The 21,157-nt window shown below is 55.0% G+C and overlaps 5 protein-coding genes across 8 annotated transcripts in view; 3 read left to right on the forward strand and 2 right to left on the reverse strand.

The window, feature by feature from the left end:
* The window catches only part of LOC138177149 (methyl-CpG-binding domain protein 1-like), a 9,141-nt gene extending 4,980 nt beyond the window's left edge, over positions 1-4,161 (forward strand). Inside the window, 8 exon segments of the mRNA XM_069108165.1 lie at positions 792-857; positions 1,406-1,570; positions 1,651-1,815; positions 2,010-2,150; positions 2,482-2,549; positions 2,551-2,599; positions 2,951-3,049; positions 3,138-4,161. Of these exon segments, the coding sequence (XP_068964266.1) occupies positions 792-857; positions 1,406-1,570; positions 1,651-1,815; positions 2,010-2,150; positions 2,482-2,549; positions 2,551-2,599; positions 2,951-3,049; positions 3,138-3,611 (1,227 nt within the window). The 3' untranslated portion in view covers positions 3,612-4,161.
* A 670-nt stretch (positions 4,162-4,831) lies between these two features.
* LOC138177201 (activator of basal transcription 1-like) lies at positions 4,832-6,866 on the reverse strand. Its single transcript, XM_069108261.1, is given in 5 exon segments — positions 4,832-5,394; positions 5,477-5,664; positions 5,984-6,268; positions 6,271-6,441; positions 6,551-6,866. Coding segments are annotated over 5 exon segments (1,332 nt in total). The 3' UTR covers positions 4,832-5,022.
* Positions 6,867-8,626: 1,760 nt separating this feature from the next.
* On the forward strand, positions 8,627-15,651 carry GRM6 (glutamate metabotropic receptor 6). The gene is made up of 10 exons (XM_069108262.1): positions 8,627-8,714; positions 9,609-10,126; positions 10,232-10,448; positions 10,982-11,117; positions 11,390-11,544; positions 12,054-12,401; positions 13,359-13,495; positions 13,948-14,571; positions 14,788-15,099; positions 15,460-15,651. Exons 1-10 carry the CDS (start codon positions 8,627-8,629, stop codon positions 15,649-15,651), a joined length of 2,727 nt encoding a protein of 908 aa, XP_068964363.1.
* A 275-nt stretch (positions 15,652-15,926) lies between these two features.
* ZWINT (ZW10 interacting kinetochore protein) lies at positions 15,927-17,543 on the reverse strand. Of its 2 annotated transcripts, none has more exons than XM_069108163.1 (6): positions 17,389-17,543; positions 17,040-17,124; positions 16,755-16,863; positions 16,440-16,663; positions 16,220-16,341; positions 15,927-16,088 (listed from the first exon to the last, which is right to left on the reverse strand). In XM_069108163.1, exons 1-6 carry the CDS (start codon positions 17,505-17,507, stop codon positions 15,956-15,958), a joined length of 792 nt encoding a protein of 263 aa, XP_068964264.1. In that variant the 5' UTR covers positions 17,508-17,543; the 3' UTR covers positions 15,927-15,955. The 2 variants fall into 2 exon arrangements, with proteins under 2 accessions (XP_068964264.1, XP_068964265.1); XM_069108164.1 differs by having other exon boundaries at positions 16,186-16,341.
* Positions 17,544-20,281: 2,738 nt separating this feature from the next.
* Positions 20,282-21,157, forward strand: part of WDR13 (WD repeat domain 13) — a 31,582-nt gene continuing 30,706 nt past the window's right edge. The window contains exon 1 of one of the 3 annotated variants that reach the window (XM_069108167.1): positions 20,282-20,586. The gene's annotated coding sequence lies outside the window, so the exon portion shown is untranslated. Of the gene's footprint in view, positions 20,587-20,981; positions 21,154-21,157 lie in introns of those variants that run through there. The other 2 variants (XM_069108177.1, XM_069108173.1) reach the window with 2 other exon arrangements.

Consider the following 21,157-nt stretch of genomic DNA (forward strand, 5'->3'; position numbering starts at 1 on the left):
TGTCTATGCCTCTGTGTGTGTGCTTCTGTCTGTGTGTATGTGCGTCTATGTGTGTGTGTGTCTGTATGTGTGCGCAGATCTTCATTTGTTTTGACTTTCTTTGGCTGTGTGGTTTGTCCATCATGTGTTTGCAATCACTCTACCACCACCACTTTTGGGGGGAGTGGGCACCTTAGTGAGTAGGCCCTGGGCAGTGAGTGGAAGATCCTTGGCCCCTCTCCCCGGCTTTGACTTGGATCCCCAGGGTGGGGGAAGCAAGGGGCTGTGATGCCTTGCCTCCTTCCCCTTTGACAAATGAGGAATCCAAGGCCCAGCTCTGGAAAGGGTAAGGGAGAGAGGGGCCCTCACCCAGCTCTGTTAGGCACTCTCTCTGACACCTGCCTGCCAGTGTCAAGTTCCTTCACCCCTTCCTGTCTCTCCCCAACTTTTATGGGAGCATTTGAGGGTTAACACCTCTGACTCTAACCCTAAATGCTAACACACACACACTCACTCTATCCCAGAAAGCAGGCTACCTTCTGGGAGTCTGATGGGATTGGAAGTGGATTTTGGGGCAGATCTTGCCCTCCAGGGGTCCCCAGCACAGAGCCATACTCTGTCTTTGGGCTCTAGCCCAGCCTGGCCCAAGATTTCCCAGCCCCAGAGCTAGGCCCTTGATTCTCCCCCCAAATGGAAGTTGCTTCTTGTTGCCCGTACACACAGGTGTTCATACCAGGGCAGCTCAGGGAGAGAGGGAGGGGGTGGCATTGGAAATGCCTCCTTCACCAGCTTGTCCTCCCCCATCCTTGCAGTGCAACATTGGGCATATGGCCAAAGAGCTAAAGTGGGGCCAGGGCTCCTCTGCATCTTCCGTGCTGGTAAGGCCCTGCTAGGCCATGGGGGTGCTGGGTAGGCCAGGCCTGCTTTGGACTTGGGGCTGCCTTGTAAATGCAGGGGGATGTTGTCAGGTGGAAGGTTTGGGGCATCAGAGTTGGGCCTTGCTGCCTGGGTACCCTCCCCCTCCCTCTGTGGCCCTGCCCTCTTTTCCAAGGACTTTCTGTATTACTGTGTAGGCTCTAATTTCCTAGTGAGTGTCGTCTCTCCTTCCCCTCACTCTGGCCCACTGGGCCGCCATGACTCCCAAAGGCTATTAAGATGCTCTATCTGCTCTCCTCTGCCAGGCTGGGTATTCAGGATAGCTCTCACCTTCCTACCAGGTCCCCTGCCCAGTGTGTGTGTGTTAGAGATGGGAAGGTTTTCCTGAAGACTCCTGGGGGCTAGTAGAAGTGTGAGAGGCTGGTCAGGCCCATATGTTCAAGGCAGCTTCCAGGGGGTAGTTAAGGAATAGTGTGAAGAGCTGCTCTGGTGCTGGGAGGCAGGAGTACTGGCAGTCCAGGTGACCTTGTCTCTCTCACCTGCTGCCCAGCCCTATTCCAGCCGCCGGCAGAGCCGCCGATGTGGGGTGTGTGCAGCATGCCGGCGCTGTGTGGACTGTGGCCAGTGTGACTTCTGCCAGGACAAGCCCAAATTTGGGGGCTGTAACCAGAAGCGCCAGAAATGCCGGTGGAGGCAGTGCCTTCGATTTGCCATGGTGGGTGTGGTGGCTGGCTCCTGGGAGGTTCTGGGTAGGCAATGGCTCGTTAAGGTGCTCAGCCAAGTGTCTGCCTACAGAAACGTCTGCTGCCCACAGCCAGGTGGAACAGCCCTGCTGTAGAGGGGGCAGCTCTGCCTCGGTGCCGGTCACGCCGTAGGAAGGGGGCCTTGGTTAAGCGGGCCAAATCTGGGGGCCTCCAGGGCCAGAGGCTGGTCACTGAGGCACTCAGCAGTGGGCTTGAGGTAACCCAAACTTCCTATGGCTCCCCTCCCTCCCTCCCCCCCAGGATCCTGAGCTGGACCCACCCCCTCACATGGCAGCTTTGGCAGCGTCGCCACCTTGCTCTCATCTCCTGTGTACCCTAGGCCCTTGGAGGCCAGTCTAGCCATTCCCTCTTGTACTCACTTGCGCTGATCCCAGGCCCGTCCTTCCTTAGCAGAAGGGGCTCCCTGTGCTGACGGAGGGGCTTGGTCCTGGCTTTACACTGCCCCCAGGGACTGACCTGGTCATCCTGCAGGAGCAGAAGGGGTGTGAGGGCATCCCTGTGCTCCCTGCCCCAGCCTGCATCCTCCTTGAGGTGAGCACTGGTTGCTGGGCCCAGGTTCCCCAGCTCCTTTCCTTACCTTCCCGCTGTTTAACTCGCCAATCCTTTTGCTGGAGGGGCAATGGAGCAGAGCCCCCTGAGAGATGGGCTGAGATTGGTCTGACAGTGGGGACCATTCAGTTCCTAATGATAATCTTGGAGAAGTGTGGCATAGGAGCCAGGCCTTGGAGGGGCCCAAGAGGCCTTTTGCTCTGGGAATGCAGGCCCAGTTGGGTGGTGCGGGAGAATCAGAGAGGCCTTGGGCTGGCCTCTTGGCCAGGTGGCCAGAGTCCACTATGACCTTTCTCTTGGGCCCTCCCTGCAGGAATATGAGTGTCCAGGCTTTGGGGTGTTTATGTCCTTCCCTGCTTCCCCAGTGAAGCAGGAGGTTGAGTTATGGGGCCCAAGCTCCTGGAGCTGCCTCCCCACCCCCTGCAGGCAAGGTAACCAGGTGGTTACTGGGGGGGCTGAGGGGGTGAGCACCTTGTTGATGCCTCTGCCACGATGCAGGCATGGCTCACGTTTATAAGGCTCCTTGACACTTGCTGCTTCTTGGATCCAAGTTGGAATTCTGGCTCTTTGGAAAAGGAAACGTCTACTGTGCAGCCTTTGTAGGCCTTGCATACTCTGTGTGAGGCACAGGATTCTGCCCTGACCTTAGCTCTCAGGGTGTGGTGCTATATCTCCAGACCTGAAGCCTGGACATTCCAGCCAGCCCACTCGACTTGATGTTGCTTTATTACCTGTGACAGGTTCTTTTTTTATTATTGGCTTTGGTTTTGTCTTTTCTTTAGGGAGCTAATAGGGCCCAGCTACAGTATTGTCGGAAACAAGAGGAAAGCTTGGGAAAAGGGGAGGAGGAAAAGGAGGCAGCCAAGGCCAACACTCCCGTGGTGAGTGACTGAGGGCTGGGCCTTGGGTAGCCAGTGGGAGGGAGTTAATGCAGCAGCCAGGGACTAGCCATGGGGCTTTTCCCTCCAGATCATGGAGATTTACAGTCTGAGTGGCGCCACCCCAACAGCAGCGGGGCCCTGTGGAGGCCTAGACAGTGTCCTCCAAGAGTTTCTGGCAGAGCTGAATGAGCTGCCCCTACCTGCTCACTGGGAAGTCCTCCCACCAAGGGGGCCGGACCTGTGCATCATCCAGCGTTCCCCCTTGTCCACCGTAGCAGAGGCTGTCATCCACATCCAACCAGGCCTTTACTTCCATGTGGTGGTGCAAGATGTCCCTGTCCCACCCAGCCACGAGCTCTACTCGGCCCACCCATTGCGACTCACCACTGTGGATGAGGTGGTGGAGCTCATCTGCGACCTGGAGGCTTACCATCTGTGCCCTGGCAGGCCTGGCAACTGGCAGCAGGACCCGCGTTCTCCAGACTGTGCCGTGTTAGTCTATGAGGGCTGCTGCCAGGCCTGCTGCCTAGAGCCTTCCCCCTCAGGGAGCAGCAGGAGCTGAGCGCCTGCCTTTTCCCTGGGGCCCCATGCACTGAGCTGGCCCATCGGGGCCCTTGCCCCCAGCTCTCCCTACTACACTGTGTACGAGTCATTCTACACTGGAAGGCTGAGGTGAGGACAGATGTCCTCCCTCCCTACCTCCCCACAAAAGCCAGCATTTACCCACCTCCCGCTATGGACTGCTGATGATCTGGCCTACCCTGACCTTCCATGTGGTTTCCAAGAGAATGGTCACAGTCCATGTCCCCGTCACCCCCCACACACTCACCCTAACCTCAGGGACATGGGCTGGGCCCATGTAGAGAAGAGTAAGCGGGGCATGGAAGCTCAGATTTGAATTCTGGAAATGGAGCCCCTAGGGGGTGGCATCTGCAGGGCCAAAGGGGTAGTCCTTCCTTTGCTGTGCCCCCCTACACTCCCCTTCCCCCAGAGAAGCAAGAGGAATCTATTGTTTTTATGTACTCTAGTGGCCTGCTTAGCTGGCCAGCTGGGCCCTGGCCTTTCTTTGCTGCCTTTATCTTTATTTTTCTAAATAAACTATGGTGACAGTGCTCTGACTGAGGGAGGTGGGTCCTCTTGGGCACATACACTAATGCTAGCCTGCTCACATGTAAGGGACTTTAGGCCTGGGCTGGGGCTACTATACTCCCATCTGCTACAGGCAGAGTTCTGTGCCACAGAAGAGTGATGGAAATCCGGTGGAGACTTCCAGCCAACACCAGGGAGGACTTTAGGCTGTTTTTTATGTGATCCACCTAGCCTTGAGGGTTCCAAGGGTTACTGACAGGATAAGTGTTAAGCAACTAATTCCTCAGGATTTGGTCCTTCCTAAGAGGGAACTGGGTGAAAGTTCTAAGTGTGGCCTCCCTTAGCTTGCTCACCAGCATTTCTAGGGGCAAGTTCTTCAGGCTAAATCTTCCCTGTGTGTGTTTCTGATGCCATGGGCTGACCCCAACTGTACATTCTGCCTTCTGGATTCAGCTTAGCTCTGGAGTCTGATTCATCTCTCTACTCATCCCTTTTTCTTCCCCAGCTCTGGAATGCTCTCCCTACTTCACCCATGAAACCTTACATGATTACCCCTCTTCCAATTAGGGATGGAGCAGGAGATAAACTGATCACTGCCCGGGGTTGGGTAGAGTCTTGTCCAAAGGTCCACACACATCCAGACACTTTTGTTGGTAATGCAAAAACGGGATTAAAGAAAAAAAAACGACAGTCTCTATTGCAATACTTTATTGTTACTTGAAAGTTAAGGCTGTATCTTTTAGTTATTGAGACAAACCTGTTGCTAGGAAGCTGCCATTGGGCAGAGAATGAATCCAGAGCTGATCTAGATTTCCACAACTCTTTCAGGCCCCTTTGTACTATGCTGGTCAAGCTGAGGTCATTAAAGTCAGTTTTATGGAAACTCAGGCCCCAGAATGGAAAATTTTGGTCAGCAAAGGCTCATTTGGCTGGGCCTTCTTGGCAAACTCGTGTGTCTGGGCTCGTAGTTGTTCCCTGCCCTGGCGAGCCTGAATCTCTCTGTGTTTTCTGATCTCCAGCTCTGTGGGGCGCTGGATGAAGCCCCAGCTCTTCTCTTGGACCACTGGTCCATCCCCACAGGCAGCCAACGCAGCTTCGGCGTTCTTCAGGAAATGTTTGCTCTTCCCCACGCTCTGCAGGTAAAAGTCTGTTTCCCGCTTGGCTTGAGAGATCTCTGCTCGAACACGCTGCTGCCGGACCTGCCGCTCATAGGCCAGGCGCTCACTCAGATGGCTCCACTTGAATCGGTGCAAGTACTGGGAAGGAAGGCCACCAGCAAGTCAGCGCCGCTGCCCAGCCCGGCCCTCTCTGTCCTGCCCGCTATCTGCCCGGCCTCACCTTCAGGTTCCACAGGTCGTAGCGGAAGGGGCTTCGGCGCTGGGAGCCCATGGGCGTGTTGTGCAGGCTGGCCACCACCAGCTTGGCTACCCGCTTGTCCCGGAACTCCACCCAGCCCTCGGTGTAGCCCTGGCCCAGGCGGCGGCCCCTCGCCGCGGTGGGCACCTTCTTCCATCGCCCCAATCGATCTGGGTGCGCAAGCAGGGACGGACAGACAGACAGACAGACAGAAGGGTCAGGGTCAAGGTCCAGGCCTCGGGGAGATCCCCCACCTCTGCCCACCACTTGCATGTAGCCAGGGGAAGAGACCTTAGCTTACTTTGCCGGAATAGAAACAGACAGGCTGAAGGTTCCACCCACCCACAGGCGTTTTAAGGCTTTCATCCCGGTTTGGGGAGCGGGGGGAAGGAGCTAGGGGACCAGGCTCCGCCTCTTCCCTGCGCCCCCACCCGCCGCGCCTGCGCACTAGCCGCCCTCCCTGCCCACCACGTGTGTGCTCAGGCTCACCCTCCGGCTGGAAGAAGACTCGGCCGATCTCGCCGTGGACGCTGAGCAGGTTCCGCACGTGCAGGGGCCGGAAGCACGGCGGGATATGCCCCAGGTATATGATGCCGGGCACCACCCGCTTCCCGCTCGAGCCGAGTTCCCTTGCCTGCTCCGACGACTCCGACGACGCCGACACCAACTCCGACTCTAACTCCGGCAGAGAACTCACATCGAACCCCTCGGAACCCGGCTGCGGCCGCGCCGCTCTCATCGCCATCCGGGACAGCTTGAGCGCCGACCGCAGCTACGCCCAATGAGGAACCCCGCCGGCTGGGCCGGGCCCCTCGGTGCTCCGCCCCCCCTCACTGAAGCCGGGGCGGGGCACCGAGACACTGGCCTGGCTGGCCAATCAGGCGAGGCGGGGCGGCAGGGGCGGGGCCTCGGGAGCCGCGAGAGCGCAGGAGCAAAGCCCCAGGGGGCTGCCCGGATTGCTCAATGACTTCCGGTCGGTTGTGGAGGTTCGCGGGCGGGGACGTGCGCATGCAGCACGTGCAGAGTACGCACGCAAGGGCGGGTCTACAAACGTACTCACACGGGGGCGGACGGGAGCGCGCACGTCCTCTCTGGGTTTCATACCCTTCTGTCCCAGGATTCTCCCGGTCTCTTCACGGCGCCGCGGGGCTGCCCCTCGCCCCTTCCCTCCGCGCTCTTCGTCCTGGGCTCGCTGTCCACTGGCCGCCCCCCTGTTCTTGGCCGAGCCGCCCGGACACGGGCCTGGCGTCGTCGGGCTGTGGAAGCTGCCGGAGATCGGGCATGGAAAGGCCCGCGCCCTTTGGCCCCTCGAGAAAGTCAGCGCGAGTAGCGAGCTCCCTCGCCCAGCGCTGGCAGAAAGGCTGCTGCCCATAGACTGGCGTGTGCCGAAGCGGCTCCGCGCTCTTCATTTGGGGGCAGTTTTGCAGGGCCTTAACGCAGAGTGAAGGAAGCAAATTGGGGAAAATAACCTGCTGAGACGTGGTGAATGACCCCACGAGGGGCGGCTGGCAGGCTCTGTGGAGAGCGCCCAGGCCCTGGGTTTAGGAGGACCCGAGTTCAGATTTTCCCACAGACATTTGACACAACCTAGCTATGTGACCCTGGGCAAGTCACAACTCCGATTGTCTCACCCCCAAAAACCCCGAAACAAAACAGAACTATCACCCAAATTAATAAAACGTGAATGTTGCAAAATTACAGATGATATGCTTGGTCTTAGCACAGTGTCTGGCATATAGTACGAGTTTAATATGTGTTCATTGCCTGGTCCCAAAGAAGAGATAAAAGATGGGAGGTGGCACAGCGGGGCTGGAGGTGGAAGGTCAACAGGCAGGAAACTTGGTAGATGACCTCAGGGTGGGGATTTGGTTGGGTTTTACGAATTCATTAATCATTTTTGCTGAACTTTTTTCTCTTCAGAAAAAATAAAAGATTAAGAGATGGCCCTCTCTTGGAAGTATCAGGTGGAGGAATAAATCTAGGCAATAGAAAATCAAAAGAAACTACCTCCCATAGACCTCTGTGCTCTTAGAACGTCATTCAGTTTGCAGTCCCATTCCCCCTTCCCCCCTCCCCCCCCTTTAATCTGGGATGATGGTTAGGAGATCATAGTCTCCGGCTTAATCCCAGGTCTCTGTCCTCTGGAAGCCTTGCCTCTCTCCCTGACCAAATAATCCCTCAAAGATCCAACATAAATCATCTCATTGAAAGCTCCAGCTGGGACAGATGGGGCTCTGAAACAGGCTTGGGTCTTGTGATGGACCCAATAGCTTTCCGGGGAGGGACCTTCCCTTTTCTGTTTAAGACATTTAATAGCAAATGCTAGAACAGTGGCATGTCCACATCCACTAGGCCCCTAGATCCAGGAAGTTGAGGCTCCATGCTTGCCGGTGATTGATTCTTACAGTGTGGGATAGAGATCCAGTTACCAGTGTGACCAATCTAATACCCTTATTTCACAGCTAAGGAGACAACTTCAGAGAAGGCTGAGGACTTGTCAGGGGTCATACCACAGGTCAGACTGGCCTTGGTACTTGAATGACTGGTTTTTAATTAGGCTAAGAGAAGGTTCAGATATCCTCTGATTCACTGTCTCATTTGCTAAAGGGAGAAACCCGAGGGCCCAAGATGAAGGCAGGGCAAAGTTAGGTTCCAAGATAACAGTGAGAGACTTTCTTCACTGGAACTTGGCCATGGCTGAGGAAATAGAAGGGAAAGGGCTTAGAGATCCATCGCCCAAAGATTGTGGAGGGGGGAGGGGGGGTACAGTTGTTCTACTCTAGTCTCCAATCTTTCTGCCTGCAAGATGAGCAGTGCATTTGGGGGCTGTATCTCAGGGGATTTGTTGGTTTTAACCCTAAACCCATCGCCTTATATACCTCAACATCTGGCACTCAGGCCTGTGGCCAGGGAAGAACCCTCCCCACTCCCTCCCCATCCAGCTGGCCAGAGAATACCTGGTCCCCCTGATAGGCAGCTCAGTCTCTTGTGAGGGAGCTCAAAGGACAGGGATCAAAGGAGTGCCAGGCTTCCGAGATTGGAATAGTCTGGCAGAACTAACCAGAAAGAGGAGGAAAAGCTGGAGCCTTGAAGACATAACTGGTTGGATTTGTAAGCATTGAAGGGGGAGAAATGGATCCAGCAGGGCTTAGGGGAGCCAGGTGCAGAAGCATCAGCCAGAAAAGGCATCCCTTAGGAGGCACCAGGAATTTCCAGGCAGGTAAGAATGGCCGGATGGTATCATGGAGAGGAAGAAAGGATGGAGGGGGTGGTGTTGAGGTCTAGGGATGTTGGGACCCTGAAATTCAAGGGCAAGTGGTACAGGTCCTGCCTCAAATGCATTAGATCAAAGGCTTCTTTCAGCCAAAGACAAGGTTTATTAGGACACTTGGTACATGAGATTTTAAGAATGCCCCCTATTGTGACATATTGTGACAGGCCGGCCAGACTGAATCTGAGCTATTGGCCAGACTCTTAACAATCTGAGAATTTTAATGGGGGGCAAAATGGACCTTATATACAGAGAGACTGTGGGAAAGATCTAGGAGTGGCCAAGTATTCTGGGGTGACTGGGAGGTAATTAACAGGGAAGAACCCAGAAGGGCCAAGCGCCAGGTGCCATGTGGAAGGGGTCGAGACGGAATTAAGGAGTGGCAGTCTAGGGTGGGGCTGGGTGCAGACCATGGGGGCCACCCAGGAATGATTATTAACTAGAAAGGGCCAGGTGACCCAGGTGAACACCACCGATCTGGGCTACATGTGAAAGGCCAGGGGCTTTTCCTTTTGGGGTCCAGATCCCAAAGACATAGTCTTTTCCTTTTAGGGGTTCAGATCTCATTCCCATCACGAGGATCAGGAAGCAGGGTTAAAAACAAGCTAGGGAGGGGTTGCCCCAGGGAGAGGGTCTCACACCTGTTTCACAAATAGGGTGAAGTGAGGCCCAAAGAAGGCAGAAACTATTCCCAATGTCACTCAATGAACTGGCCAGATGGGTTGCAGATACAAAGGGCTTCAGAAAAGTAAGAGGGAAGGAGGGAGGATAGAAGATGGATAGAAGAAAAGTAAGCCCGCAATAGTGAGCTGGTGACCTGGTGAGCCATCAGCTGTCCATCAGCACCCCCCATCTCACTGTCCCCTCCCTCAGGACTCTGCTGCTGCTGTATCCCCCTCCGGCTGCTGCTGCTGCTGCTGCTGGGCCCCCTGACCTGCATAGGGGCGCAGCGTGCTGTTGGGGAAGCAGTGAGGCTCCCAGGGGATGTTACGCTTGGCGGCCTGTTCCCTGTGCACGCACGAGGAGCAGCAGGAGCCCCTTGCGGGCCAGTGAAGAAGGAGCAGGGTGTGCACCGTCTAGAGGCCATGCTTTATGCCCTGGACCGGATCAATGCAGACCCAGGCCTGCTGCCTGGGGTGCGCCTAGGCGCTCGTCTGCTGGACACATGCTCTCGGGACACACATGCCTTGGAGCAGGCCCTCACCTTTGTGCAGGCGCTACTTCGGCCTGCCTCTGGGGCCCGCTGCCCAGGGGGTGGCCAGCCCATCGGGGCCCTGCCTGAGCAGCGTGTGGCAGCCGTCGTGGGCGCCTCAGCCAGCTCTGTTTCCATCATGGTGGCCAACGTGCTTCGACTCTTCGCTGTGTGTGATCAAGGGTGGGAGTGGAGGGCAGGTTGGGGTGTGTGTGTGTTGGGGGGTGGGGAATACCTCCCAACCCATTGATGGAGACCAAGCTCTTCCCCCCAGATCCCTCAGATCAGCTACGCATCCACAGCCCCGGAGCTCAGTGACAATGCCCGCTATGACTTCTTCTCCCGGGTGGTCCCACCAGATTCCTACCAAGCCCAAGCCATGGTGGATGTTGTGCGGGCTCTGGGCTGGAACTATGTGTCCACTCTGGCTTCTGAGGGCAACTATGGGGAGAGCGGAGTTGAGGCCTTTGTGCAGATCTCTCGGGAAGCTGGTGAGCACAGCAGAGGAGCAAGGAGGAGGGGGAATCCTACCAACCAAAAGTTAGCGCTGAAGCCACCTGAGAGGTCTGCTAGGCCAAGCCCTCCCCACCCAACCCCCCATCTGACAGAGGTTAAAATGGAGGCAGCCCAGATTGTACCCAGCAGAGGGGGGATTTTAAGTCACTGCACCTGAAAGAAAAATGAACCATGCCAAGAAAACCTTGCTTGATCCCTCCAGGCAGTGTTTTTGAGTTCCCAAGAGGATCTTCCCCATTCCTCCCATAGACTAGTTCCAATTTGTCAGCTACACGCCCACCAAGGGCAAGTAGCTGGACCTGATTTTCTGCCAGGGTACTTCCTGAGGCTAGGGAGACCTCCCCTCAACCTTGGTCACTCATGCCATTGAGGGTTCTTTCCCCAGTCCAAGCTACAACTGAGACTGCTTTTCCTTGGGAAATCAGTGGCTGCAGGAAGCAGCATAAGGACAGGGTGGGGGGAGGGGAGGGGAAGACAATGGGCCATCTCTCTTTGGGGTGGGCCCCAGGAGGCGTCTGCATAGCTCAGTCTATCAAAATCCCCCGAGAACCGAAGCCAGGAGAATTTGCTAAAGTCATCAAAAGGCTCATGGAGACGCCCAATGCCCGAGGCATCATCATCTTCGCCATAGAAGACGACATCAAGTAAGGAGATGGGAGGAAAGGGAGGGCCCCTTGGCTTCAGAATAACCAAGAGGCCAGACCAAGAAGGCAGAACAGTGTGCAGAAGAGAACTCAAAACCTCACAGACAACCAGGGCTTACCCTATTGCTGCAATTCAGCTGTCTGCTTGGGGGTGAAGTGCACAAACTAGAGGGAGGGAGGGAGGGAGGGTGGAGGGTGATCCCAAGACCTCAGGCCCAATGCCAAGCCCCCCCCACCCCCAAATTGCATCCTTTTGACCCCTACCTCCCTAGGCGGGTCCTGGAAGCTGCACAACAGGCCAACCTGACAGGCCACTTCCTGTGGGTTGGTTCAGACAGTTGGGGGGCCAAGACCTCCCCCATTCTGAACGTTGAGGACGTGGCAGTGGGCGCTATCACCATTCTGCCCAAGCGGGCCTCCATTGATGGTGCGTACCTTCTTTGAACACTCCAATGTAAAAGGGGATTCTCAAAAAGAGGGAGTGTTTGCTGTGAACATAGGGGGTGGTACTGGGAAAGCAGTGGGCTCCTTGAAGGCAAGGTTAGAAAAGGCAGCTCTGAGGGAAGGATTGGAATGTGCCTTCCCTTGCCAGCTTCTTCAGTCATAAGCCCTGGAAACTGTAAGTTCACTAACTATCCAACTACATCGAAGGTGACCCCAAGTGAGCTTGTGAAGAAAATAAGACAGTGGGATTTGCTCCCTTCCCTAATTTCACCTATTTTCAATACTAGCTCAGTCTAAATCAGAGTATCCCCAGCCATGGTGGTGAGGGAGGCATTGCCCTGCAGCCAGGAGGGCAGTGAAGCAACCTGGCCCTGCCGGCATCCGCAGGGCGCTCCACCTCCCCACCCCAGGGCACATCCTCTTCTCTCCTTCACCTTGGATCACCTGAGACTGGATCTAGGAAGAGTCACCATCTTTCCTTCTGCCAAGTAGGATTTGACCAGTACTTCACCACCCGGTCCTTGGAGAACAACCGGCGGAACATCTGGTTTGCTGAATTCTGGGAAGATAATTTTAACTGCAAGCTGACAACAGGCTTTGGTGCCCAGTCTGACGATGCTGCCACCCGAAAGTGTACAGGTGAAGAGAGGATTGGCCGAGACTCAGCCTACAAGCAGGAGGGCAAGGTGCAGTTTGTGATCGACGCTGTCTATGCCATTGCCCATGCCCTCCACAGCATGCATCAGGCTCTGTGTCCAGGCTACACCGGGCTTTGTCCTGCCATGAGCCCCACCGATGGACGCACACTGCTGCACTACATCCGAGCAGTTCACTTCAATGGTAAGCTGGGCCCAGGGCACCAAGAAAGGAGGATCTTTTGCTATGAGAAGCTTCGCAAACCTAGAACCTTTTATGAAAAGAGCATAGAGCTGGTCTTTAGGAAAACTAGGTTCAGGTTCTGACTCAAAAAGTCCCTTGCTTTGGGAACTTGAGCAGGTTCTTTTCTCCTCTGGGCCTCACTTTCTTCTTTTGTAAATAGAGGGAGTTGGAATATTGGCCCTTAAAGGACTGACATTACAGGCTTCATACTCACTTTCCCCATTGTTATGCAAAATAAGGGGTCCCTCCAGCAGAGTTGAGCCTTCCCCTCAGGAAGCCTTAGCACAGCAGAATTCTAAGTCGGCAGAGCTGACTTTTAAGAAGTCTATGCTCTACTTGAACTTCGTCTGGGCTGTGGTTCAGGGAACACCGGCATCAGGTAGGCCTGAGGTACATGGCTTTTCCAATTATTTATTTTGTTTAAATAATGTACACACATAAAATTCCCCATCGAAACAGTGGGACTTACAGGGACACATTTCTAGGGCTCTCTCCAAATGTTATTTCAGTGGAGCCTCCCGGCATTCAGATCTCCATTTTACAGCAGAAGAGACTGAGGCAGAGGTGAAGTGATTTGCCCAGGATCACACAGCTACTTAAGTGACTGAGGTCAGATCCGAATTTGGGAATTTGGCTCTTCCTCATTCCAGGCCCAGCACTATCCAGTGGACCACCTAGTTGTCTCTAACTGTTTCTAAAGAGCTTGTGAAAAAGGTTCCCAGAGGGCTTTCCCCATTGCTCATTGGCTTGTCATCCACTAGGCCTTGAGCTGGTTTCAGCGCTCACATGGCGTCCTAGACGGAGGGGATCAGTCACAGACAGTCTTCTCTTCAGCCTCCTGAGTGGGCAGGCTCAGATAGTGGCAGCAGGAAAACAGGACAGGGAGATGTGGCTTTAGGGTAACTTTTCCCTCTCCAGGCAGTGCAGGGACCCCTGTGATGTTCAATGAGAACGGGGACGCTCCTGGGCGCTATGACATCTTTCAGTACCAAGTGAAGAATGGCAGTGGAGGCTACCGTGCAGTGGGCCAGTGGACTGAATCTTTGAAGCTTGATGTGAGTGGGGTTTGTGGCTAAAGGATCAGGGAAGGGCAGGCAGGGGGCAGGGCTAATGACTTCTGAGTCCTCCTGGTCTATCTGGGAATGTCAGATTTCAAGTCAGCTCCAGGGGGACACCCTTGACATGGCAGGTTTGGTGCCTTCATGGACCTCTGGGGCTATCCTTACATGGCATTGACATCTTCCTTGTGGAACTAGTAGGAATGGGGTGGAAGTGGAGGGTTGGGAGCTAAGAGAAGCAAGAACAGGAGACCCCGAGAAGATTCAGATCAAGCTGGGCTCCATGGATAGACTTCAGGGGGTCCAGGGACTTACATTTTTCTTACCTGTAACTAATTTGGCACTCCCTTCAATTGTTTTAAAAAGATGATCCTAGGAAGGGGTCCGTGAGGCCCCTAAAAGGTGAAGAAAGTGTGTTTAAGATGATTTCCTGTAGCCTCTGCCCTCAGGTAGAAGAATTGGAGTGGTTGGGCAGCCCCTTGCTGCCACCGACTTCCCTGTGCAGTCTCCCGTGTGGGCCTGGGGAGCGGAAGAAGATGGTGAAAGGTGTCCCCTGCTGTTGGCATTGTGAACCCTGCGATGGCTACCGCTACCAGGTGGATGAGTTTACCTGTGAGGCCTGCCCACTAGGAGCCAGGCCTACATTGAATCATACAGGCTGCCGGCCCACACCTGTCATCCGCCTTGACTGGGCCTCTCCCTGGGCCATACTGCCCCTCCTGCTGGCTGTGGCAGGCATTGTAGCCACTGCCTCAGTGCTGGTCACCTTTATAAGGCACCACAATACCCCCATTGTCCGGGCCTCAGGCCGTGAGCTCAGCTACATTCTCCTCACAGGCATCTTCCTTATCTACGCCATCACCTTCCTCATGGTGGCTGAGCCAGGCCCTGCCATCTGTGCTGCCCGCCGCCTCCTTCTTGGGCTAGGCACCGCCCTGAGCTACTCTGCCCTACTCACCAAAACCAATCGCATCTATCGCATCTTTGAACGAGGCAAGAGGTCTGTGACCCCTCCACCCTTCATCAGCCCCACTTCCCAGCTTGTCATCACCTTCAGCCTCACTTCTGTGCAGGTGTGTTTTTGGGCCCTCTCAATCAAGGCCAAAGTCCATAGGATTCGAGGGAAGACAAGGCACCCATTTTTGTTAATTCGGTTCCCAAGAAAGGTCCCATTTCAAAAATGCTTAAGGCCCTAGAAAGTAAAGAATAGCTTCCTGTAAAGTGGGTCACCCACCTTGATTGAGTTCTTTTCAAAGTGAACTGGCTTTCGTGTAAAACTGATTTTTCAGGTCATAGGTGTAGTGGCCTGGTTGGGTTTCCAGCCACCACACAGTGTCATTGACTATGAAGAACAGCGGACACCAGACCCAGAACAAGCTCGAGGTGTCCTCAAGTGTGATATGTCAGATCTCTCTCTGATTGGCTGCCTTGGCTACAGCCTGCTGCTCATGGTAACGTGCACCGTCTATGCAATCAAAGCTCGTGGGGTTCCGGAGACATTCAATGAGGCAAAGCCCATTGGCTTCACTATGTACACCACCTGTATTGTGTGGCTTGCTTTTGTGCCCATCTTCTTTGGTACAGCCCAGTCTGCTGAGAAGGTAAGGATTCAGCCCTAGAGCGTTGCCTGCCCACTTGGCATTCTTGGGCAGAATCTCGAATTCAGTCACTTCTACATTTAAACATTCACCAATTAAATGTATCGTGCCTCTGTTCATCTCATTGCTAACCTGATCATTCAGCTTACCCTGTGTTCACTTGTGTTTATTCATTCATCCTTTTCACCTTGCCCATAATGGGCCCTTTAACCTGGCCACCCTTTCCCACCCCTAAAATGCCATCCAGCCTTTTGGCTGAACTCCGCCCAGGAGAGTCATCTCTCTGCTCCTTTGGCTACAGCATAGGGAAGGGGGTGGATTGGCTGCTTGGGACCAGGCCAACACCCCTTTCCTTTGAATCAGATATACATCCAGACAACAACACTGACTGTGTCGATGAGTCTCAGTGCCTCAGTCTCCCTGGGGATGCTCTATGTGCCCAAGGTGTACATCATCATCTTCCGCCCTGAACAGAATGTTCAAAAGCGCAAACGCAGCTTCAAGGCAACCTCTACCCTGGTAGCCCCCAGCGAAGAGGACAATAGTACCAAGTAGCTGGAGGAAGAAGGTGGGAGCACTTTGAACAACGTTGTCTCCAAGGCAACTACAGGCTTGACACTGGGCTGTTGTTTTGAGTGTAGCCTAGGGTCTGGCTCTGGGGATGGGGCTGCTGGGTGTGGGCTGGGGGAAAACAGGAAGAAAAGGAAGTTCACCTGGGATGGGAAGGCTTGAAGCCAGGGGTCCTGTGGGGAGGATTGGCCCAATTCTTTGTTCTAAGTGGGATCTTCCTGGTGGTCTGTGCAGAGGATGGTCCCCATAGCTCTCATTAATCTTGGGAAAGACAAAAAGGCTGCCAGCTTTATTGGATGTGCCTTTGTGGAGGTGGGGAGGAGTTACTGCAGGAGGCTTGCTGGCATTCCAAAGAGGTTTTTGTTTCCTCTGTCCCATCAGCACTGTGCAACATCTCCAGAAGTCCTAGGAAGGTGACAAGCCTGTGGGAAGAGAGGCCGCTGCTCAGCACCCTGCCCTCCTTCAGCTCTCCTTCTTCCCCTCTTGCCCCCCCCCCCCCCGGCCCTGGCCCCTAGCCACCTTCCTCTTTCCAGCCTCTCCTGTTGGGCCCCACCTCTGCATGTCTTCCTGCTCTTCACGCTGGAGCATCAGCACCTGTACCCAGCGTTTCTTGGCATTCTCCAGGTGTTCACTCTGGGCCTGGGCTCCAGCCACTAACTGCTGCTTTCGCTTTTCCTAAGGACAGAAGTAAGACTTGCCACCATGCTGCTGCCCTTCGAGAACCCTTCCTCACCTGCCCTCACCCGGCCTCCCCCACCCTCCCCTGCCCTCACCTGCTCTTGCCTCCATCGGGTCTGGGCCACATTCCTCCACTCCTCCAAAGCCTGCCTCTTGGCCTGGGCCTGCCTCAGAGCATTCCCCAATAAAGCCTGCTTCCTCTCACTGGCCTCCAATTGCTCCAGGGCCCTTGGTAAGTCAGCCTCAATGGCTTCCACCTGCTTCTGGTGCTCAGCCTTTAGGTCCTTCCAGAGCTGTTGGGCTGCACTGGCTTCTGCCCCTGGATCAGAGAAGATCGAAATGGGAGTTCAGTGCTCCCTCCTACCTCCCTCCAGGCAGCCCCCACTCCTCCAAGAGGTTTGGACACTCACGGATTTCTTCTTCAGTGTCCACAGTCATGTCCACGTGCTCCAGGAACCCCTGAAGGGCATCTACCACCTGCAGCTGGCTCCACAGCAACTTCTCCTTCTTCCTTGAATCCTAGAGGGAAGGGTTCAGGAATGCATTTCAAGTCATCTTAGCAGATAGAAGCTACACATGAGTGTCAGGATCTCACAGAGTAGAGAACGGTTCTCTCTGAGCTCTGGATGTCAATGGGCTCTTTAGCTGGGCATCTCTAGGTATGGGTGAATGGGGGAGGATCTCCAAGCACTCACCTTCAAGAACTCTGCCAGCATTGCCGATGAAACGTCCTCCTGAACACTGGGGGCTGCTAAGGCAGCTGAGGTGGAAGCCAGAGCTCTTGGGGGGGGAGGGGAAGAGCAGAAAATAACTCGGAGGGGAGGGGGCTAGGCAGGAAGAGAAAATGAACCCCAGACCTCTCCCATGTCAATCCAGAGTCCCGGAACCCCACTTCCCTCTCTATCCCCCGGCCCCAGGCTGCCCCCCCCCCATCCCCCGCTGGCGCCCGGGCTGCCCCCCCCCGATCCCTGGATGCAAACCTTCCCCTCCCCCACCTCGATCCCCTGGCCCCGGGCTGTCCCATCCGCCCCCCAACGGGCTTACTCGCCCGCCGCTGTTGCGGCAGCTGCTACCCCTTCGCCAGTATTCTCAGCCGCCATCTCTTCCAAACTACCACAGCCTGGAGCGCCGAATGGCGGAAAAGGCCGCCTCCGAGTGCGCATTGGCTGAGGCAGGGAGCCGCGCCCTCCCAAAGCCTGCTGCGACGGTCCTCAAGCGCTCATTGGCCGCGCTTGAACTCGCTCCTTCCTTTGATTGGGCTTGGCTTCCGGCCTCCTGGGAACTGTCTGGGCCCGCCCCTTCGGCCGACGGTGGCCTCCTATTGGCTGCGAAGAACACGGCTAGCGGCTATTCGTCAACGGCGCGTGCCAAAGCCTCCCAGGGAACGCCTCTTCCCGGCACCGGCCTCTCAGGGAGAGTCAGGGAGGCTGCCTGACGTTCTGTACGCTCCTCCCTGCAGCCCGACGGGGCCGCGCTTCTCAGGCCGACTCTTCAGAATTCGTGGTGCCCATTCTGGCCCTCGCCCAGCTCGGCCCGGAGTGCGACGCAGCCGTTGGCACTCCCTGACTGGCTCCTCGCCAGCTTTCCCCGGCTTGCCTTACGTGCTCCTTGCCGTTGGGGGGCGGCGCACTCCCATTCTGCTTCGCACTTTGGGTCTTTCCCAGGTTTCTTCCATTTCTTTCCATTAGTCGTTTCCTTATATTCCCACCACTTAGTACAGCGCCTGGCACGTAGTAGGCACTTGATGGGTGAAGGACTAAACCGAGCAAGAGCCTCAGTCCAGACTTATCCTGTCCTGTATGCCCCACGAGGTTAGAATTCGGAAGTACAGCTGAAGGGGACCCGCTGATCGCTGAGGTCCAGAAAGCTAGCCGACCAGTCCTCGGGGACGCCGGCATGGGGCATCGTGGTCTGCCAAGGGCCATGGCAATCGACGCCCGGGCTCTGTGCCTTCCTCCCGAGGAGCGGCAAGCAGCCTTCTGTGGGGTGGCAGGAGGCCCAGGAGAAGCCGGGCAGCTCTGGGGCTCTGCTCCCTAGGCGATAGGGGCCATGGCCTGCTCAGGAAACTCTCGTGCACAAGCCTAGCCCACATTTGAAAAATGAATCTTCCTCATTTAAATTTGAATTCTATCCTCTGAGACTTTTTGAAGTGGCATTACTAGGAATCTAGATCAAGGCAACCTTCCTAGGGAGGAGCTTGGCACTGCTCCACAGCTATTTGACCTTGAGTAAGCCATGGGCCTTCACTCCGCCTCACAGGGCTTTAGCGTTGACAAAACACTTCACAAAGATTATCTCATTTCCCCCCCCCCATAGGAACCCCGAGAGGGAGGTGCTATTATTGACCCGATTTTGCAGCTGAGGAAACAGAAATCTAGGTTAAGGGACTTGCTCAGGGTCACGTGGAGTAAAGATTGAAATTTAGGTCTTTCTGACCCAGGTCTCAGTCTTTCCTCAACATTCAGCTGCCCAGCCACCCAGGCTCAAAAGAGTGACAAGTCTAATGGGCTGTATCTACCTTAAAGAAGTGTAAAAAGGCCACTCAAACTTACTTTGTTTCTGTTAAATTCACTTCTCCCAACTCAAAGTAACGGAACAAAAGTTGCAGGAAAATCATCCTAAAGCTTGAACCCTTTTTGAAACACTCCCTTTCAGGACTGAAAAGGCAGCTGGTCACTTGGAGAATCTAGAGCCCTCCTCCCTGCGTGCCCTCCTCCTTGGCAGCCCTTCTCCCTGCTTACCCTCTTCCCCAGCTGCCCTCCTTCCTGCCCTCCTCTAAGCCCTTCAGAGGAAAGAGGCAGATCAACAGTTCTCCATCTCAGGCCTTATCTGCTCACTGCTCTATCTGCTTCAAGAGTAAAGTCAGTTTTTCCTGCAGCTGATTTGCAGAGCTAATGGGCAGGTAAAGAGGCAGAGTATAGGGGAAGTGAGGGCACCAAGTCCAAATCCTACAGACAGAAAATGTGGACCCTCCTAAGGAATTCCCGATTCTCTTGACCTCCTTGTGCCTGGGGCCTTTGAAATGGCCTTTGGATTTGGGGCCCAAAGACCTCCCCTCTTCTACTGACTTCATGTGCAACCTTGACCAAGTCCCTCCCCTTTTCTAGGCCTCAACCTTCCTTTTTGTAAAATGGAGATTCACTAGACAATTTCTAATGTCCTTTCCTATGTAGATTCCCAGAAGCCTATTCAAGGAAGCCAGGCAGACTGGACCCCACAGAGCTGGGACAGTTCTTTCCATACTACCTCCAAAGGTAGTCACTCTCCTTAGCTCAGTGGAATTATTCTCAGCAAACTGTCAAGTGGAAAATAATCTAATTAAACTAAACCACACTAAGGGGAAAATTGCTTGTCCCAAATTTGAGACCTTGTAGCCAAGTGGAGTTCAAACAGACATTGGCATCATAGGGGAAGTTGGATAGTCAAAGACTGGACCTAGGTCTCTGCTCTGCCATGGGACCTTGGGCTAGTCACTTTGCTCATTGAGCCTCATTCTATAAATTGTTTCCTCATCTGTAAAGCAAGGGTGAACTCGATGGTTGGCTCCAGACTGGGAACATGCCTCCCAGGCCAGTCTTGTGTTTTCCTCCTTCCTCTTTCCAGTCTGCAAAAGTGCTTTGTTACCACCCTCTCTGGAGCACCTTCGGGCTATCGGGAGCAATTTGGACAAGTGGGAGCACTTTGGGCCTCGATGGGAGGCACTTGTTCATTTAGGCCAAAGCTATGGAAAGGCCCAGCTGTCCTAGGTGACCGAAAAGCCTGCAGAAGTGTCAGAAACTGGGCACATTTTGAGACTGCCGAAGCTGGCATTTTTTGAGGCAACACTGACACCTAGTGGCTAGTTTTTTAATCGCTGTGGAGTTTATCTGTTCACTATACAATTTCCTTCTTTCTGTGGGGCCCGCTCACAACTGAACTGCCGAGCCAGTCCCGGTCCTCCCTGGCAACTCTCTGAGTTGAGCACTGAGTCCTGTCCAAAATCTGTTGCGGATACGGCTCACTTGGAGGCCTTTGTTCGCAGCACTGAGAGAACCCATTAAACAGGGAAACACTTCCCTGAACTGCTGCAAAGGGAAGCCCGGGGAATCCTAGACTCCAGGACTCCGCCCACGTGGACAGAAAAAGCCATAGCTCCTCTCCCCATCCAACCCATGGCAAATTTGCTGAGGAATTGCAAAGAAAGGCTAGGATGAAGTGGCGCCCACGGGTGAGGAGCACTTCAAAGAAGGCCGAGCTTTCCGGGTATTGATTGGTTTTGATGAATGGAGTTCTCTCTGTCTTCCCTATTTTTCTTTACAAAGATGCTTCCTTAAGGGATGGCTCTCTCGGGAGGGGCCAGATTCTGGAGGTATTAGGGAACATGACGTCCGGCCACACCGATGTTTGAAAAGATGTTCAGTAGCGCCGGGCAGCAGGGCAGGCTGGCTGGCTGGCTGTTGGAGCTGACGCAAAGGGGGCTGAGGGAGGAGGAGGTCAGGCCGCTCTGCGCAGAAGAACTGGCTTGGGCCGGCCCACCTCGGAGGTGGTTCCCGCTGTAAGATGGCGGAGGGGGACCCGGATTAGTTGTGTGAGGAAGTGTTTTCCAGCGGCAGTTAGCGAGACGACCACTAGGTGACGCGATAGGCAAAAATATCAGATAAGGAGCCCAGCCCGCCCCCACCCCTTTTGTTCCGCCTGCGGCCACGGGAGACGCGCAGGCTCCCCCCTGCTGGGGAGGAAGGGCGGGGCTGGGGAGGGGTGAAGGCCGCTGGCAGCCCTGAGGAGTCTGGGGGGGGGCTCCCCATTCCCTTCCACGGGGGCTGTGCGCAGGTAA

Source organism: Petaurus breviceps, unplaced genomic scaffold (genome assembly GCF_028583685.1).
Source record: "Petaurus breviceps papuanus isolate PSGF00001 unplaced genomic scaffold, PetGlider_PUasm1.0 90333, whole genome shotgun sequence".
Taxonomy (NCBI): Eukaryota; Metazoa; Chordata; class Mammalia; order Diprotodontia; family Petauridae; genus Petaurus; species Petaurus breviceps.